This window comes from Macrobrachium rosenbergii, chromosome 21 (genome assembly GCF_040412425.1).
Source record: "Macrobrachium rosenbergii isolate ZJJX-2024 chromosome 21, ASM4041242v1, whole genome shotgun sequence".
In the NCBI taxonomy this organism is placed as follows: domain Eukaryota; kingdom Metazoa; phylum Arthropoda; class Malacostraca; order Decapoda; family Palaemonidae; genus Macrobrachium; species Macrobrachium rosenbergii.
This window is the reverse complement of record NC_089761.1, coordinates 33,665,644-33,685,643: the sequence shown is the minus strand read 5'-3', so window position 1 is coordinate 33,685,643 and position 20,000 is coordinate 33,665,644. Positions and strand designations below refer to the sequence as shown.

General features: G+C 38.7%; 1 protein-coding gene and 1 long non-coding RNA gene across 2 annotated transcripts in view; both read right to left on the bottom strand.

Moving 5' to 3' along the window:
• The window catches only part of LOC136849888 (uncharacterized), a 130,903-nt gene extending 124,963 nt beyond the window's left edge, over positions 1-5,940 (bottom strand). The window contains exon 1 of the long non-coding RNA XR_010856457.1: positions 4,815-5,940. This is a non-coding gene — a long non-coding RNA (uncharacterized lncRNA). The remainder of the gene's footprint in view (positions 1-4,814) is intronic.
• Positions 5,941-10,674: 4,734 nt separating this feature from the next.
• LOC136849580 (LIM domain only protein 3-like) overlaps positions 10,675-20,000 on the bottom strand; it is a 34,485-nt gene continuing 25,159 nt past the window's right edge. Inside the window, exon 5 of the mRNA XM_067122906.1 lies at positions 10,675-10,848. Within this exon, the coding sequence (XP_066979007.1) occupies positions 10,698-10,848 (151 nt within the window). The 3' untranslated portion in view covers positions 10,675-10,697. The remainder of the gene's footprint in view (positions 10,849-20,000) is intronic.

Here is a 20,000-nt window from a genome sequence, read left to right as displayed (position 1 = left end):
TGGGTTAGCCTTTTTCCTATTCCTTTGAATGGGTCAGCCTTTTTTCCTATTTCTTTTCATGGTTCAGCCTTTTTTCCTATTCATTTTAATGGGTCAGCCTTTTTTCCCATTCCTTTCAATGGTTAAGCCTTTTTTCCTTATTGTTTTTAATGGGACAGCCTTTTCTCCTATCCCAAGGCAACTGTGGAACCCAGTTATCCTGAGAAATAATTAGGAGACGAAACCGCAGATACCAATACAAATGAAGAGCGGAAATCCCTCTCCCGGTTGGCTAAAAAGGAAAAGCTACAAAAACCGATGAAAAAAGACTAATTATTAAAGGAAAAGAAGAATGGAATTATATCGATTAAACAATGAAAGTTACCACTAAAGGGGTGACCATCCTTCTGTGGTAAGGGGAGTAAGGACAACCCATCCTTGGTAGGAAGGGGGTGAGGAGGAAGAGGAGGAGGAGGAGGAGGAGGAGAAAAAGATAAACCTTGAGAACTGAGAAGAATGAACAGAAGGAAAGCTTGAGGATTGAGGAATAAAGGAAGGAGAGAATTGGAATGGAGGAGAGGTGGGGGGAATAAGAATGGGGAGAATGGGGGAGGGAGAATCAGAATGGAAGGAGATGGAAAGGGGGGAATGAAAAGCGAAAACAGATGAGAGAGTAAGAAGCAGAAAGAGAGGGGAAGAGAGAGAATGAGGAAGGAAGGAAGGGAACAAATGAGAAGGGAGAGAATTAAAGGAATGGAAAAGGGGCGCATGAAAATCAAAAGGAATGGAATAAATGAGAAGGGAGAGAATGGGAGAGGGAATGGAAGGGGAGAACGATAATGAAAGGAAAGGGGGAGGGGTAAAGGGTAAACAAGGGAAGAAGATAGAAAAAAATGAGAATGGAATAGAAAGGGGCGTATGAAAATCAAAAGAAAGGAGAAAGAACGAGAAGAGAAACAATGGGAGGAGGAGAAAGAATGAAAAGAGAGAGAATGGGAGAGGAGAGAGGAGAGAACGACAATAAAGGGGAACGGGGGGAGAGAAGAGTAAACAAGGAGAAAGATAACGGGGGGGCGTGGGGGGAGCGAAGAATCAAACTGGAAATGAACATTTATAAAGAGTTTGGGGAAGTGAGATATTCCTTTTCATCCTCGGCTCCCTCTTATAATTTAGTGCAGCTTATGAATTGGGTTAATGATTCATAAAGAATCGAGCTCGCTTCTCTCTCTCTCTCTCTCACACACACACTCACTCTCTCTTGCCCTTTGCGCTACAAATCAACGCACCTTCAAGATCTGAGTTCTCCTCCGTGAGTCCTCGCAGAGGTGATAGAACCATATAAAGTAAATAATTATCAAAAACCCAATACTCAAGACCTCAGGCATTACAGTCCCATTTATCCATCCACAACAATAACAACTACAAAACCTGCATAACCACCTCCATCCAAAACCGTCGAAAATCCCTATGTAAACAAATGCATCTTTCGCCCTTAATGACTGGACTGCCTACAGCCCCTGGACCCCCATTCTGAAAGGGTCGAAAATGAGTGGGGGGAGAGGGGAGAAGGGGGGGAAGGCCATAAAAATTTGTCATTCTGGCCCACGCGAAAAACAGAGTGGGTCGGATGGAAGAGGAGGCTCCGGAGAAGCGGTGGGCCCCTATTCCGGAATATTATGATTTTTCGTTATTATCTGCTCGCTTGGATTTCGTATTTTAAAAGGGTTGCGCGAGTTCCCACACTTCAGTGATACATGTCATCAACATGTCAGAAACTTGTTGCATACATGTCACAAACATGTTGAAAACGTCGTAAACTTATTTCATACACGTCACAAACAGGTTGAAAACGTCCATCTTCTTGCATGCATGTAACAAACTCGTCGAAAACTTACCCTATAAATGTCAGAAACACATTGAAAACAGGGGAAACTTATTTCATACATATCACAAACAAATGCATGTCACAAAAACGTCAGAAACATATCACATACATGTTACAAACATGTTGAAAACGTCGGAAAATTACCTTATACATGCCCCAAATACATTGAAAAGTAGGAAATTTATCACATACGTGTCACAAACACGTTTAAAACAGCAGAAACTTATCACATACATATCACAAGCAAGCTGAAGGTAAGCAAACAAACACACACAGCTTTAGTGAGAGAGAGAGAGAGAGAGAGAGAGAGAGAGAGAGAGAGAGAGAGAGAGAGAGAGAGAGAGAGAGAGAGAGAGAGAGATAAGCCATTCTCTACTATAGCCTCACTTGGTCCAACTACTGCTCACTTTAGGTACCTACGATCAAATGCAAGTTTCTAAGCTATGATTCCGGGATGGGGTTGTGAGTCCCACACCCATATTAAAAAAAATACGCAGGAAATTAAAAATAAAACTAGGAACGGTTGCTTTAAGTATACGAGGTAGATACAATTTGCAGGAAAAACTGCTCAGAAAATACGAATTAATCATCACAAAATTAATAAAAACAGGATAAAATGAGAATGTATATATTATACAAACAAACACCAAACTCACAACGAAAATAGAAAAAAAACATGGATCGTCTTTGTGTGATACGGAAAAACACACAAAAGCAGCGACCAAGACGTCTTGGCAAACAAATGATTATTTATGACTGCATGGCACTTCGATTGTTATTCAAATGAAGAAGAAGAAGAAGAAGAAGAAGAAGAAGAAGAAGAAGAGAAGAGGAGGAGGAGGAGGAGGAGGAGGGGAGGAGGAGGAGGAGGGGATGGTACGGGAACAACAGACGCCCTTAATTCTTGTCTCCCACTTCCTCAAGACTCCATCCGAACATTCTTCTCCGACCAACGAATCAAATTAATGATCTTTGGTTTCCTCCACAATGCTGCAGAGGCTTCTTTAAGGTCACACAAATGGCATAACTGGCACCCTAAACTGGCACAGTAAACTGTCACCCTCTGTCCTACCCTGACCAATTCCCCGGGAGCCTCAACCCCCCACTTCGATTTGACTTCATGGAAATTCTGTAGAGGATTTCTAAGGTCACACAAATGGTGTAACTGGCACTCTAATCTGGCTCCCCAAACTGGCACACCAAACTGGTACCCTCTGTCATACCCTTACCAATTCCCCAAGGTCACTCGCCACTAACCACCACCTCCTCACACTTTGATTTTATTTGATTTGATGGAATTTATAAGCCGTCAAGCCAAGCTCTGGGGCACTTCGGGGAACTTTAACCCATTTAGCTCTTAAGTCAGTGAAAAGGAGTTAGAGTTGGAGTGGTTGGACAGCAGAATGTAGACCTATAAAATAAATGAGAAGAACTATATAGATTTAAAGATGGAACCATAGTTAAACTGCGCAGTTGCACTAAGAAGCAAAAGTAAATAAATGGGATTAAGTACAAGGATCTAAAGGTGGAACCGTGAGAAAACCCCATATATTAACCGAGAAGCAACAGAAAATGAGATGACACATAAAATCTAAAGATGGAACAGCGAGAAAACTGCATAGCTGCACTAAGAAGTAACAGAAAATAAATGAGGTGAAGTTCAAGGATCTAAAGGTGGAACTGGGAGAAAACTGCACAGTTACACCAAGAATAAATAGTCAGATAATTTGGACAGCAAGACTGATGAAAGGAAGCGGAATTCAGGTCAAGTAAAAGGCTAAAACAAAAAAGTGGGTTGCATCTACAGGCTTAAGCCACAGGGACATGCAAACACCCTTTAGTGACATGAGATTCACTGACGGCACCAGTAACGTACCCTACGGGACCTCTAACACTCAGAATCGAGAGGTCTCATACTGTCGTTACACAATCATCTCATTTATAACGAAGTGCGCAGTCGATAGGTAAATTATATAAGAGGATTTTGGGATGGTTCAATCTTTAGGTCTGAATATTTTAAGTTTTTTCTTTCTTTAAAACTCGTTCAGTATTATTATCTGCATTATGAAACGACCTTAATAATAATAATAATAATAATAATAATAATAATAATAATAATAATAATTTTCCATGTTACAACAACTGATACACAGTAACGATAGCGGCCTGCCTCTCTCTCTCTCTCTCTCAGGTTACGGGTTCACAGAAAACGAACGAACTCCACACAAGAGAATCTTTGTGGAAAAACCCTGAGAGAGAGAGAGAGAGAGAGAGAGAGAGAGAGAGAGAGCCAGAGAGAGCCATGACAACGCGCTTGCAACCACCAGATATGTCAATAACATTCCCCCCACTTTTTTAAGCTCCGTTCAAAACGTGAAGTCACTTATGAAACCAGGGATGTAAAGCCCATATACGTTTAAGTTGACACACGTTATATATATATATATATATATATATATATATATATATATATATATATATATATATATATATATATATATATATATATTTACACCTCATTTCAACATGTATCGAGTTATCACCAACAACGCAAATAGGCAACAGATGTAGTATACAGTATAAGTATATCAACTAAATATTTACCAAAACATATGTCTTAAAAATCTTAGCCTAATACTTTCTTAAATACATATCTAACTGAATAAACTTGTTAATTAATATTGTTAGAGTCATAGAAACAGCTAAGATCAAGTAAACGCCTGAAATGTAAAATAACTATATATTTAAAGACAGCTGACATCTAGACCTATTTTCTCAAATCATAATTAACACACGTAACACGAAGCCTAGGGAAATATAACAGCTTACGATAACTGTAAAAAATATATAAAATAACTTGACAAATAACTAATTGGTAATTTGGGTTTATAAAAACCACGAAAGCAAGATAAAATTGACCCAAAAATGACTGAAATAAACAAGTGCTTACCTTTGACGAGGAATGTACCGGATACAGCGTAGGCCTATCCGTTGAAGACCATTTATCTCTTGGAATTCTCGAGTGGCAATTGCTAAAACGCATATTGAGGTTATATCCCGGATTAAACTGAAGGCCGTGACCAAATTGTCAAACAGTTATTAAGGAAATCAAGTACTTGCGTAGGAAAAGCTATTCCCTGACCTAGGCCTCTTTATCTCTTGAAATTCTCAAGTGGCAATAGTTAAAATGTGTTGTGGTTATATACTTGATTAAACGGAATAAATCCGTGAACTATTTAGTAACCAGGTATTCAAATGTTATAGGAAAAATCACCACTTACTAATGGAAAAACTGCTTTGCAAAATCTTCTTAATTTGACAAATGCTTCGTAGACCTAGGCCTATTGAATCAATCTGTGGCCTAGATTTTCCGTAAGACATTTAGTAACTAAATGATCAAATAGTTATTGAAAAAATCACCACTTGCACATGGAAAAACTGTTCTGAAAGCTTTCGTAATTAGACAAATACTTTCTAAACCTAGGCCTATTGAGTCAATCACATTCTGTGGCTTAAGATTTAAAGATAGGTAAAAACTGCAGCAGATCTTTCATGTACCATCCAATGTTCCGCGAGCTATTTAGTAACCAAACAGTCAAATAGTTCTTGAAGAAATCACCATTTGCGTATGGAAAAACTATTCTGAAAGTCTTCTTACGTTGATAAATGCTCCCTAGAACCCAGGCCTATTGATACAATCACGTTTTGTGGCCTAGGTTATAAAAATAGGTCAAATAGGCTAATGCAGCAGGATTTTCATGTTCCGTCCCAGGTACATTCAGTAAACAAGTATCAAATTCACGTACATTCCACTGAAATATTATAACTGGGTTCCTCTCCAGTTGACCCAAATTCCTCGGAGTTCCTCAAGGTAGCAATCTGCAACAGGGTTGCACTAGGCCTAGGTACGTTACGTTACTTTCTCTCTCTTGCGTATTACATTAACAATGTCAAAACACGTTTTTAAACACTTCCCAAAGACGAACTCGATCACCAACTTCACTCACTGAATAAGAAGCCACTGAATGATTGACTGGTTCAGTCGTCAGGCTGACTGACTGACACTGAGAACGATTGGCGGGAAGGGAAGGGTGGCGCCGTATGTAGTGCTGATCCTCGTTATTTTATATCGCCATTTTATCGTCCATATCCCATAATTTAAATCCATTTTGCGTAAATGATGTTTAAAATTAAGATTTTAATCTGAATTTAACACTGAGCGTTAAATAACAGCGTATTAACTTGTATAATTAACAGTCATTTAAATACAACGTGGCAACTCGGCTTTATGTACTCTCGAGGAACGAGACTGCAAATACTATAACGAGCTCCTTCATTGCACACGCATTACAGTCTTCGACTATGGTGGATTACATGACATTACGTCGCTTATGATTCGTACTCTCAATGAAACAACATCAGGAAGCAAAACAATAATGTTTATTCTCACGATGAACAGCTGTACATTGGTGTCTTTTCAGGAGGAACAACTGTGCCTGGAAAATCTTTCGTCATTTTCCAATTTATTTTTCATAATATCTATTTATTTATCCGATTGACTTATCTAAAGATTTCAGATAAGTAATTCATCTAATTAGGAAATTGTGTAAAAGTTAGGTTAAATGAATATGAACAAAAATAACCAATATAATTATGAGTATTGAGGCTACTGGCAACTACGAGTATTACTGGTATACAGCCACTTTTTCAAAATGTCAGAATTATTATAAAAATGATTACGATAATCGAAGCACAGTTTTTCCTACGAACACAAATGGTAATGATGACTAGAGAAAGACTATTGTTCGACTATTTTGTCGACTATTTTCGACACTGGAACACACACACACACACACACCTTTCGACAAATAATTACCTTAAGCGTAAGTAACTGATATATTTTTATATTTATATATATATTTATAAAATTTCTTCTTTTTCATTGTTTTATACAAACTCAATTGTGGTATTCTGAGTGTTCACTATTATTCATTATTATTAAACAGCAATAGCGTGAGTGGGAGAGAATTAATGATAATAAAAATAACAATAATAATTTAATTTTCAAGTCATAAAATATATATGTATATATAATAGAAAAAATACGAATAATATTTATGACAATTTGAAATATTACCAAAAAATAAAAAAATAAAAATAATCACTGATAATTATCGACAAACCTATAATCAATTATCAACTTACCCAACGAATTCCAGTAATTATTCAGGGCCACAGAATAATAATAATAATAATAATAATAATAATAATAATAATAATAATAATACCAGCTAATCAGCTGATCGTCTCAGAACGACGGTTGACTTATTATCACATTGACTCAAATGACGTCAATTATTTTTTAATAATCCCGGGAAAAACGCATGATTTAGTCTTGTATTTAAACAACTAACCACATTATGAAGTCACACATCAAAGAAGCCATTCACATTGGGGCTGCTGATTCACATGATTTAAAAAGAAACGGACATTTTCCACATTAACTGATATAACATATGAGTTCGACATTCGATTGCAGCCGTTAGCTGCAAGACGAGAGACCGTTTTAATTCTCTCTGGGTCACGTGACGGAGTGATTGCACATTTCTCATAATCTTTCCCATTTTCTCATGTGATTTATGTGCCTGGTCGAATTGACAGAGGTTAAATGATTGCAGGCTTTTAAGCAATTGCAAAAAACCTGGTTTGGCCTAGTTGATTTGACAGTTAGGTCTGAGATTTGGGTGTTAGGCCTATGGAAGCCAAGCCTGCAATTTCAGATGAATATATCAATATATATCTATATATATCAATGTGACTTAATCACATAAGTGACATAAGCACATGCCCACATTCATGTGACGCCATATTCGCGATACTGACTAGAATATATGTATAATGAGACCATTTGATAGTCACATGAGTCTAGGTTTTCAGTTATTACGTGACCTGAAATCATTATATATCAATGTGACTTGATCACATAAATGACATAAGCACATACTCACATTCATGTGACGCCATTCTCGCCATACTGACTAGAATATACATATAATGAGACCAATATTTGATAGTCACATGAGTCTAGGTTTTCAGAAGCTGTTATGTAACCTGCACCTGGCATCACAGTTGTTGACTGATCACGTGACGATCTGGCGTTGCTGCTGTTGCTGTGTGGGTGGGGGTGGGGGCGCCTGCTGTTGTTGTTGCTGCTGTTGTTGCTGTAAATGCTGTGCTGCTGAGCCCTGCTGGGGTTGGAGAGACGGTGGAGGAGCCGCCTGCTGTTGTTGAGCTGCCTGCTGCTGCTGCTGCTGTTGGTGATGGTGGTGGTGGAGAGGATTGCCCTGGTGGTGGAGGGGACCCCCCGCGTTGTTGTTGGAGATGCTGCCGTTGTTGTTGTTGGAGTTGTTGGTGTTGGTGGCGCCGTTGGCGTTGGGGACGACTGGCTTGGGAACGTCGTCTAGACCGGGTGTGGAGTCTGCTGGAGGAGACAGAGGTGCGGAGAGAGTCTATTAAAAGGTATGCCTTTGAGATATATATATATATATATATATATATATATATATATATATATATATATATATATATATATATATACATACTGTAAATTAACGCTCAATTGTCAACAGTTCTTCCCTTAAAGTTTATAACTTTCTTAAAGTTATAAAGTATAAAAGACTAGAAGAACGCGGCTCGGTGGTAAGTCACATACCGTAGGTTGTTTGTGTAAGAGAAAATATTTCTATATTGCTAGCGACAGCGCTGTCTTAATCCTGATGCTTATCTGTTTGTGAAATGAATAGTATTTTGCGCAGGATTTTGTTAAGGGAGAGAGAGAGAGAGAGAGAGAGAGAGAGAGAGAGAGAGAGAGAGAGAGAGAGAGAGAGAGAGAGATGTGGTGTTATGTTTCAGTGATATGTAAACAGCTTATTTCATAATATATACACATTTGTATATTTATAAATATGTTTAGATATACGTACATATATATATGTATATATATACATAATCTTTTTGTTTTATAATTCTCGCTCTCTCTCTCTCTCTCTCTCTCTCTCTCTTCTCTTTCCTTTTGATATATATATATATATATATATATATATATATATATATATATATATATATATATATATATATGTGTGTGTGTGTGTGTGTGTGTGTGTGTGTGTGTGTGTGTATGTTAAATAAATAAATATATATATACACATATATATACAGTATATGTATAGAGAGATAGAGAGAGAGAGACAGAGAGGCAGAGAGAGACTGGCAAGAAAATAAAAACAGAAAGCCAGCAAAAACAAAAACAAACGGGGAGAGAGGAGAGAGAGAGAGAGAGAGAGAGAGAGAGAGAGAGAGAGAGCTCTAAGTTCACCACAAGGATCGCCTCATTCATTATTCATATCCAAAGTTCAAGTACCGTATTAAAAAAAAGCTGAATGAACTCATTCTCATTCAGTTACAAAATCCCACTTCTATGATGGAAAATATTCCCGAAACTTTTTCCATTATTAAAAACTTATTCTCCCAAATTCGGAACCTTAGGACCCAAAGGACACAGCCGGGTTCAAGTAATTTCTTCGTGACGTCATTTGGTACTCTTGTATATTCCTGATGGGTATAGTTACTCGCCTCGATACATGATGTGACGTCATCTGGTACACATAAATATGAGATACTTCAGGTGTCAGAAATGAACGGAGTTAACACGTGTTTCTGTCAAGTATTTCTCTCTCTCTCTCTCTCTCTCTCTCTAGTCATCAGGTGTATAATTTACAAGTTAGTGTCCTTCTAGACCCTGTGAGCACTTGAAGAGGTAATGATCAGAGAGGTTGGACAGCAAAGCTGAGGAAAGGAGAGATGATTTTATAGTATTCGTGCGTATGTCTTCTGCTGTAATTGACTAGATTCTTAATTCAAGTTCAGTTTTATGAAGCCATTTTAAAGTACCTGTTGTTGCACCGATAAGTTCCTTCATTTATTTGCAATTTCACCAAGATATCTCACAGAAAATAGAGAAGAAGAAGCAGGCAATTATCACAGCAAAAACAATTGAAGCATCCCCCACAAAAAATTATTAATTAGTTAGTAAAATTAATAAATAAGATTGGAATTAATAATCTGTTGTATCTGATCAGTTAACTTGATTTAATTGTAATTTCATCAAGATATTTTATAGAAAATAAAAGGAGCAGGCAAAAAAAAAAAAGAAAACCGTCGGAAAACAGACCCCCCAAAATTAATTAATCAATCAATTAAATTAATAAATAAAATTTAAGATTGATAATAAAATAATTCTCCTTCCGAATACCACCTCTCTAAGCGCCCCTAAGAATTAATTAATCAGTTAATTAAATTAATAGATAAAATCATAAAATTAATTTTAAAAATCTTTCGAGTACGGCCTCTCTAAACGCCCCCCAAAAATGACTAAATTAATTAATGAAATTAATAAATAAAATTGTGATTAGTAAAAAGAAATCATTCAAGTACAACCTCTCGGAACACCTCCTTAAAACTGATTAATCATTTAAATCAATAAGTAGAATTATAAAATTAACTCTAAAAAGTCTTTCGAGTACCACCTCTCTAAACGAACCCCCAAAATGAATGAATTAATCATAAAAAGATATTAAATTTAATTTGAAAAAAATCTTTTGAGTACTACCTCTCTAAACGACCCCCCAAAATTAGTCAATCATTTAAATCAATGAATAAAATTATAAAATTAGTTCTGAAAAATCTTTCCAGTACCACCTCTCTAGACACCCCCAAAATTAATTACAAAAAAAATCTAAAATTAATTTGAAAAAACCTCCGGAGTACCACCTCTCTATCTCACCTCCAGTCCTCCGATCTGCCTCTTGAGTTGGGCCAGACTCGAGGGCGTGCAGGCCATGGAGGCGAAGACGAGCCGTTCCTCGTAGTCGTACTCACACAGGATCTTGTTGTCGCACAGGTAGAACTTGTCGCCCACGCAGAATCTGTCGCACCGATCGGGAAGAGAGAAGAAGAAGAAGAAGAAGAAGAAGGTTAATGAGAGATTGTCGCACCGACCGGGAAAAATAAGAAGTCAAGAAGGTTAATGAGAGATTGTCGCACTGACCGGGAAAAAGAAGAAGGTGAGAGAGAGAGAGAGAGAGAGAGAGAGAGAGAGAGAGAGAGAGAGAGAGATACGAGCATGGCGAACAATAATAATCCAATATAAAAATATAAGCATTATATAATTAATATTACAAAAAACTCAGATTTTGAAAATCCTTCTCTACCTCAAACTCTCCAAGCGAGAGAGAGAGAGAGAGAGAGAGAGAGAGAGAGAGAGAGAGAGAGAGAGAGAGAGAGAGCCACAAGTATAGCGAACAATAATAATCTATTATAAAAATCGAAGCATTAAACAATTAACATTTCAAAACCTCAGATTTTGAAAATCCTTCTCTACCTCAAACTCTCCAAGCGAGAGAGAGAGAGAGAGAGAGAGAGAGAGAGAGAGAGAGAGAGAGAGAGAGAGAGAGAGAGAGAGAGACATTTATATATATATGCAAAATGCGCCGAACGAGAATGAACAACAACAGCTAGCCACTTAAGAAACAGCCGAGGCAAACATCAGTGCCAAATCTGGCACCGTCACTTGAAAACCGCGACGGGGCTTAAGGGGGTATTTGGAACCCCCCTTACCCCCTTCCCCCTTTCCTAATACCCCGCCCTCTCCTTCTCCCCCACCTCGCGAAATACCCAACCTGAGCCCGGCACGGGCAGAATTCCCCACAGATCCCTGAGAAAATAAACTAGAAGAGTTTTGAAGGGAAAATTGTGTTGCTGTCAGAATACAGTCGAGACGTTTCGCTGAATACCACTCATGTTATTATTATTATGGTCGTCCCGCGTCGCATGCGCAAGCGCGCGCCTTACGTGATTTTCTTTCGGTTATTTTTTGTTATCGCGTCGCATGCATAAGCGCGCTTCACGTGATTTTTTCGGTTATTTATTTGTGTTTTTCATGTTGATGTTTTTTAAATTTTTCCCTTACGTGATTTTTTTAGTTTTTTATTTTTCCGGTTGATCTTTTTATTACGTGATTTTTTTCGTTTTTTCTATTTTCCGGTTGATTTTTTCCATTGCGTGATTTTTCCGTTTTTTTTATTTTTCCAATTAATTTTTTCCATTATGTGATTTTTAGTGTCTTTTTTTAATTTTTCCGGTTAATTTTCTTTATTTACGTTATTTTTTTTGATTTTATTTTCCCGATTATTTTCTTTACCTTCACGTGATTTTTTGGTTTTTTTATTTTTCCGGTTGATTTTTTCATTACATGATTTTTTTTTGTTCATTTTTTCATTTTTATTTTCCGATTAATTTTTTCCCCATTGCGTTATTTTTCGTTTTTTTTTTTCCGGTTAATTTTCCTTACGTGATTTTTCATTGTTTTCCGATTAATTTTTTTTCCATTACGTGATTTTTTTTTGTATTTTTAAATTTTTCCGGTTAATTTTTTTATATTTTCCCTTACGTGATTTTTTGCGGTTATTTAAATCTCCTTTATGCTCCCAAACGCACAAAATAAGAAGAAAATGAAGAATTTAAAGAAATAATAATAATAATAATAATAATAATAATAATAATAATAATAATAATAATAATAATAATAATAATATTCTCTATGCACAAAAACAATTGAAATAATAATAATAATAATAATAATAATAATAATAATAATAATAATAATAATAATAATAATAATAATAATAATAATAATAATAACAACACTCTCTCTAAACACACAAACACACAAAACAAGACGAGAGAAAAATAAAGAATTAAAAAAAAAAATAAAAGGCCCAGAGGAGAGGAGGATCTCAGCCCGGGCGACCCCCACAAGAGGCCAAGAAAAATTCGGGGCCGTATGCAAATGAGCTTCAGTTAGGCAAATCTCGGGGCCATGAATATGGCATTAAATCGGCTGCTATAACACTGAACTTTTATAAATATGTCGTCGGCGGCGGTGGTGGTGGTGGTGGTGGTAGAAGGAAGGAGAGAGAGAGAGAGAGAGAATAGAAGAAGAAGAAGAGAAGGAGAAGGAGAAGGAGAAGGAGAAGGAGGAGAAGAAGGGAGAGAGAGAGAGAGAGACAGGCAGAGAGAAGAAGAAGAAGATGGAGAGAGAGAGAGAGAGAGAGAGAGAGAGAGAGAGAAGAAGAAGAAGAGAAGAAGAAGAAGAAGAAGAAGAAGAAGAAGAAGAAGAAGAAGAGGAGAGAGAGAGAGAGAAGAGAAGAAGAAGAAGAAAGAAGAGAAGAAGAGAAAGAAGAGAGAAGAAGAGAAGAAAGAGAGAGAGAGAGAGAGAGAGAGAGGTAATATAGATGGCGTGTGGGGGAAGAGTATAAGGGTGGCCCTGAGACGGGACCCAGGAGGGGTGATTGTCTTGGGTTTTTGGGAGGGTAATAGGGCGTAGGGGGGAGGAGTGGGGTAGTAGTGGTCCTGGAGGAGGGGAGGGGGGCTAGTAGCCCTAATCAGGCCGGACCAAGACTCCTCAGGATTTTAAGGGCTTAACTCAGATATGCCCCATCGGAGTTAACACGCAAAAATTAAGATCGACTTTGCATACTCTCTCTCTCTCTCTCTCTCTCTCTCTCTCTCTCTCTCTCTGCGTTCGTTGGTTTGGTTATCTAAATTAGTACAGCATTGTGTATAGGTGTAGAGTTTTGTATGTAGAGAGAGAGAGAGAGAGCTATATTGTATAATAATAATAATAATAATAATAATAATAATAATAATAATAATAATAATAATCAAAGAGTATTCTCGTCCCAAGTGAAATGAAAGCTTCAGAGAGAGAGAGAAAGAGAGAGATTGTTAAAAAAAACAAAATAATAATAATAATAATAATAATAATAATAATAATAATAATAATAATAATAATAATAATAATAATAATAATGAAAACCAAGTGATTTTCTCATCCGAAGTTAAGTGAAAGTGTAACACACACACACAGAGAGAGAGAGAGAGAGAGAGAGAGAGAGAGAGAGAGAGAGAGAGAGAGAGAATCTCCTCACTGCCTCTTCGGAAAACGCCAATTACTTTCGATTTTACTAAACTTGATTTGCTCCAAATCCCTCCTTTCTGGCACCGACAACCCACTAAGTCTCAATTGCATCTCATCAGGAGGAACATCTGCCCCCTCCCCCTTTCCCTTCCCTCCTCCCTCCTAAGGCCCCCTCCCTACCCCCTCCTCCACCAAGCTTAAAGCCACATCCCCTCCCCCATATGTTCTCCAACCCTATACCTAATCACTTCTCTGTGTATGACATAGTTGCATTTTATTTACCTATTTTTTAAATTATTTTTTTCTTTATTTATCTATTCAGAAAATTTCAGCCTCACTCTCCCAGTGTCGGATGTTGCCCCGTGATTAGAATATCATAAAAGCTATTGGGAGAGTGTTTCCCCAGGGAGACAACTGTTGAAGGGGACAGTTTGCCTCTTCTGGGTGAACACCCCTGGCCTAAAAGTTGATTCCTTATCCAAGGGTGCTTCTAAAAAAAATTTTGGGCAGCACTTGGATGACCAGCTGTTGCCAAAAGTATTTACCCAAGGGGGGACACTGGCTTTTTCTAGGTAAACAGTTCTGGCCCAACAGCTGACTGCTTACCCAAGAGTGCCTCTGAAAAAGCATAGTGGGCGGCCCTTGGGGAACCAGCTATTGATCACAAGTATTTCCCCAAGGGGGGACAATGGCCCCTTCTAGGTAAACAGTTCTGGCACAACAGCTGACTGCTTACCCAAGAGTGCCTCTGAAAAAGCATGATGGGCAGCCCTTGAGAAACCAGCTGCTGCCAAAGTATTTCCACAAGGGAGACATTGTCCCCTCCTAGGTAAGCTATCTAGATTCTAGATTCAGCCAGCCTTGTGCTGACACGGGTTCTTGCTCTTCAGCAACCCGTAATCTAGGCAAACAGTTCTGACCTAACAGCTGATTCCTCGCCCAGGATTGCTTCTTTGCAGGTCCTCTGGAAGCAAGAATAAAGGAAGAAGAGGAAAGTGGGCCAATAACCAATCAAGTGGATTCCTGAGGAAAGGACAGTGGGGAACTTCTCAGCCCAGAGCAATTCTTTATGGAAAATAGTAGATGAATACTCAGCCTCAAGTGTTTTTGAGTACTGTGGATAGCGGTTTCCCGAATAGTGATTCGGCAGAAGCATGTGCAAAGAGAGAGAGAGAGAGAGAGAGAGAGAGAGAGAGAATGATAAGGCGCCGGAGATTCCGATTTCAGAGCAGAAATAAAAAATGAAATAACAGGCAAAAGACGATGTAAATTTCTCATTAGATTCAGGAAGTAGGAGAGAGAGAGAGAGAGAGAGAGAGAGAGAGAGAGAGAGAGAGAGAGAGAGAGAGAGATCCTGGATGCATTAAAGGCTTACAAATCACAAATCCCGGCATCTAACAAATTACCTCAGACGACCCACACAGACTTTACGGCCGCTGTCTCCCTCTCTCTCTCTCTTTTTTGTCTGTCTGTGTGACTGTCTGTTTGTCTATCTGTCTGACTGACTGAATGACTGTCTTGTCTGACTGTCAGTCTATGTGCCGTTAAGTTTGACTGTCTGGCTCAGTTTTTGCTAAGAGCGACACAACTGGTGTCTCATTCTTGCAATTTGTTTAATTTTGTCGTTGGTTAGTCTCTCTCTCTCTCTCTCTCTCTCTCTCTCTCTCTCTCTCTCTCTCTCTCTCTCTCTCTCTCTCTCTCTATATATATATATATATATATATATATATATATATATATATACTCGTAGATACTCGGCCTCCTTAATGTTATCTATAAGATCTTCACTAAATCAAATTGCACGTAAGCTTGATGAAAATCAGCCAAGGGAACAAGCAGGCTTTAAAAAATGCTACTCCACAATTGACCATCTACAAACAGTAAACCAGATCATTGAGAAAACAAACGAATATAAAATCCCACTAGCAGTAGCACTTGTAGATTACACCAGAGCATTTGGCTCGGTCGAAACTGAGGAGGAGGTCGTGTAAGAGATGGAAGAACAGGGACTTGACTCAGTTTACATCAATGTCCTCCGTTACATCTATGACCATGCAACATCATTTATTCGCCTCCACAAGGACTCAGAGCCATTCCATCTCAAGAGAGGAGTCAGACAAGGTGACACCAGCTCACCCAAACTGTTTACTGCCTGTCTGGAGACAGCTTTCCGACAACTCAACTGGCAAGAAAAAGGAATAAGAATAGATGGAGAATACTTAAGTCACCTCAGATTTGCTGATGACTACATTATCGTTGCCCCAACAAAGAAGAGCTTCAACAAATGCTCACCGAGCTAAATGAAGCAAGCAAATCAGTATAGGCCTCCACGTGAACTTCCGTAAGACCAAAGTCATGAGCAATAATTACACTGAAAATGCAGATGACATACTTGAAACTGAAAATCAACAAATTGAGGAAGTGGACCACTACATCTACCTTGGACGACGAATCTCTCTGCATGACGCCTCCAAAGAGAGCGATATGAAAAGAAGATTAACCCTCGGTTGGCAGGCGTTTGGAAGAGTCAGCACAGTGTTAAAAAATGAGAAGATTCCTATCGTTTTAAAAAGGAAAGTCTATGATGAGTGTATCCTCCCCACTGTCACCTATGGGGCCGAAACTTGGAATCTAACAAAAAAAGCTTTCCCTTAAATTACGAACAATGCAGAGGGCACATGAGAGCATTATGCTAGATCTAACTTGGAAGGACAGAAAACCAGCTAAATGGATACGTCAAAACACTAAAGTAAAGGATATCCTTGAAACCACCAGTAAGCTCAAGTGGAACTGGGCGGGGCACATTGCCAGGATGACAGACAACAGATGGACGTCACGAACAACCTTCTGGACGCCCCGAGGATCCACAAGAAACCGAGGAAGACGAAAAACCCACTGGCGAGATGACTTAGACCAAAAGGCTGAAATGATTTATATATATATATATATATATATATATATATATATATATATATATATATATATATATATATATATATATATATATATACATATATACACAAGTGCGTGTGTGTGTACAGAGAAGACAATCCTGCGATAAAAAGAAATATATCCCTTCAATAATCTTCAAACTGGTTATTATCGCCTACTTACGACGAAACAACACGAGGGTATGAGAACCACCCCCTTCCCCCATCCCTCTCTCTCTCTCTGAAGTGAGCGAGGAGGAGGAGGAGGAGGAGGAGGAGGAGGAGGAGGAGGAGGAGGAAGAGGAGGAGGAGGAGGAGGCCCTTCAACTTCATCGCTTGGAAGTCCTAATTAAACTAAACACCGACGGTAATCACGCTGAGTGCGGTAGTTAAAGACTGACATCTTGAGGCTATTAATTGAATCGAATGGGGGGTCGGGGTGGAAGGAAATATTTTACCTAATTAGCTCTTCGCGAGAGAGAGAGAGAGAGAGAGAGAGAGAGAGAGAGAGAGAGAGAGAGAGAGAGAGAGAGAGAGCAGTTGATAAGAGGCCAGGAGTTCGACGAATTCAAATCGCAGATAAAAGACGAGAGATGAAACAAATCAGATAAATTTCACGATAGATTTGAGAAATAGGAGAGAGAGAGAGAGAGAGAGAGAGAGAGAGAGAGAGAGAGAGAGAGAGAGAGAGAGAGAATTGATAAGGGGCCAGGGATCCGACGAACAGAAAGCACAGAGAAAAGACTATATATATTCCTCATTAGATTCAGGAAATAGGACAGAGAGAGAGAGAGAGAGAGAGAGAGAGAGAGAGAGAGAGAGAGAGAGAGAGAGAGTTGATAAGCGGCCGGGGATTGGACGAATTCAGATCGCAGATAAAAGGACAAGAGATGGATTCAAAGAGCAGATATGAAAATAAGATAAATTTCACATTAGATTTAAGAGAGAGAGAGAGAGAGAGAGAGAGAGAGAGAGAGAGAGAGAGAGAGAGAGAGCTAATAATGGGCCGGGTTTCAGACGAACTAAAAGCACAGGTAAAAGACGATATAAATTTCTGATCTTCAACAAACTCACCTTCAACAGATATGACAGTTTTCAAACATCGTAACCGCTCACATGACTAACTGCCCCAAACACTTGAAACGCGACAGTACAGTACAATTCGGCAGTTGAACATCTCAACGACACTTCAAAACTACTGCGTCAAATGACAGTCGACAGTCGTTACTTATTTGTGTTTTATTTATCTAAAGTGAACTCACTTTCAGTCAGCATAGTGAGACCACAAATTCCTAACTTTTAACCGGACTGTCCCAAGCCAGGCTCGTCAACAGGGGCTCAAGACAGGCTTGAAGACTAAGGCAAGGTAAGTCTAGGGAATACTGAGACCACAAATTCTGACTTCATACTCGTAAACAGGGCTCAAGACAGGCTTGAAGACTAAGGCAAGGTAAGTCTCATGACCACACCTGACCTTCACGAGACTGTCCCAGGCCAGGCTTGTCAACAGGGACTCAAGACAGGCTTCAAGACTAAGGAAAGGTAATGAATACTGAGACCACAAATTCCTGACTTCACGAGACTGTCCCAAGCCAGGCTCGTCAACAGGGAGCTCAAGACAGGCTTGAAAGTCTGGAATACTGAGACCACAAATTCCTGACTTCACGAGACTGTCCCAAGCCAGGCTCGTAAACAGGGAGCTCAAGACAGGCTTGAAGACTAAGGCAATAAGTCTCAGAATACTAAGACCACACATTCATCCTTCACGAGACTGTCCCAAGCCAGGCTTGTCAACAGGGACTCAAGACAGGCTTGAAGACTAAGGAAAGGTAAGTCTATGAATACTGAGACCACAAATTCCTGACTTCACGAGACTGTCCCAAGCCAGGCTCGTAAACAGGGGCTCAAGACAGGCTTGAAGACTAAGGCAAGGTAAGTCTCAGAATACTAAGACCACACATTCCTGACCTTCACGAGACTGTCCCAGGCCAGGCTTGTCAACAGGGACTCAAGACAGGCTTCAAGACTAAGGAAAGGTAAGTCTATGAATACTGAGACCACAAATTCCTGACTTCACGAGACTGTCCCAAGCCAGGCTCGTCAACAGGGGCTCAAGACAGGCTTGAAGACTAAGGCAAGGTAAGTCTAGGAATACTGAGACCACAAATTCCTGACTTCACGAGACTGTCCCAAGCCAGGCTCGTCAACAGGGGCTCAAGACAGGCTTGAAGACTAAGGCAAGGTAAGTCTAAGAATATTGAGACCAAAAATTCCTGACTTTCAAGAGACTGTCCCAAGCCAGGCTCGTCAACAGGGGCTCAAGACAGGCTTGAAAATGAGGCCACGGTACAGTTAATCTAAGACTGGTCATCTGTACCTAGAAGGGATAAATATATATATTAAACAAAAACCAAAATGTACTTGGAGTCAATATATATATATATATATATATATATATATATATATATATATATATATATATATATATATATATATATATGTTTATATATATGTATGCCTGTATATATGTATATAATATATATATATATATATATATATATATATATATATATATATATATATATATATATATATATATTCCATATATACGTAATGACGTATTCCTTAATGAATATACTTTTAAAAAGCGCACTTTTTAATCCACAATAATCATTAATAATCAATAATAACGCCTTCCAAGCTCCACATCCCTTCACAGAACGCATTTCGGACTTCAAATAACGCTGTTGGGACTCCAAATAACGCTTTTGGAACTCCAAATAACGCCTTTGGGACTTCAAATAACGCTTTTTGGGACTCCAAACAGCTATTTTTGGAACTTAAAAATAACGCAACAGCGCTTTTGGAACTTCAAATAACGCTTTTGGGACTTCAAATAACGCCTTGGGACTCTAAATAACGCTTTTGGGACTTTAAATAACGCTTTTGGGACTGAGTAAAGCTTTTGGGACTTCAAAAAGCCCCTTTGGTACTCGAAATGACGCTTTTGAGGACCCCAAATAACGCTTTTGTGACTCCAAATAACGCTTTTGGAACTTCAAATAACACTTTTGGGACCTCAAATAACGCTTTTGGTAGCCCGGCAATGCTTTTGGGACTCTAAACAACGCTTTGGGGACTTCAAATAACACTTTTAGGACTCCAAACA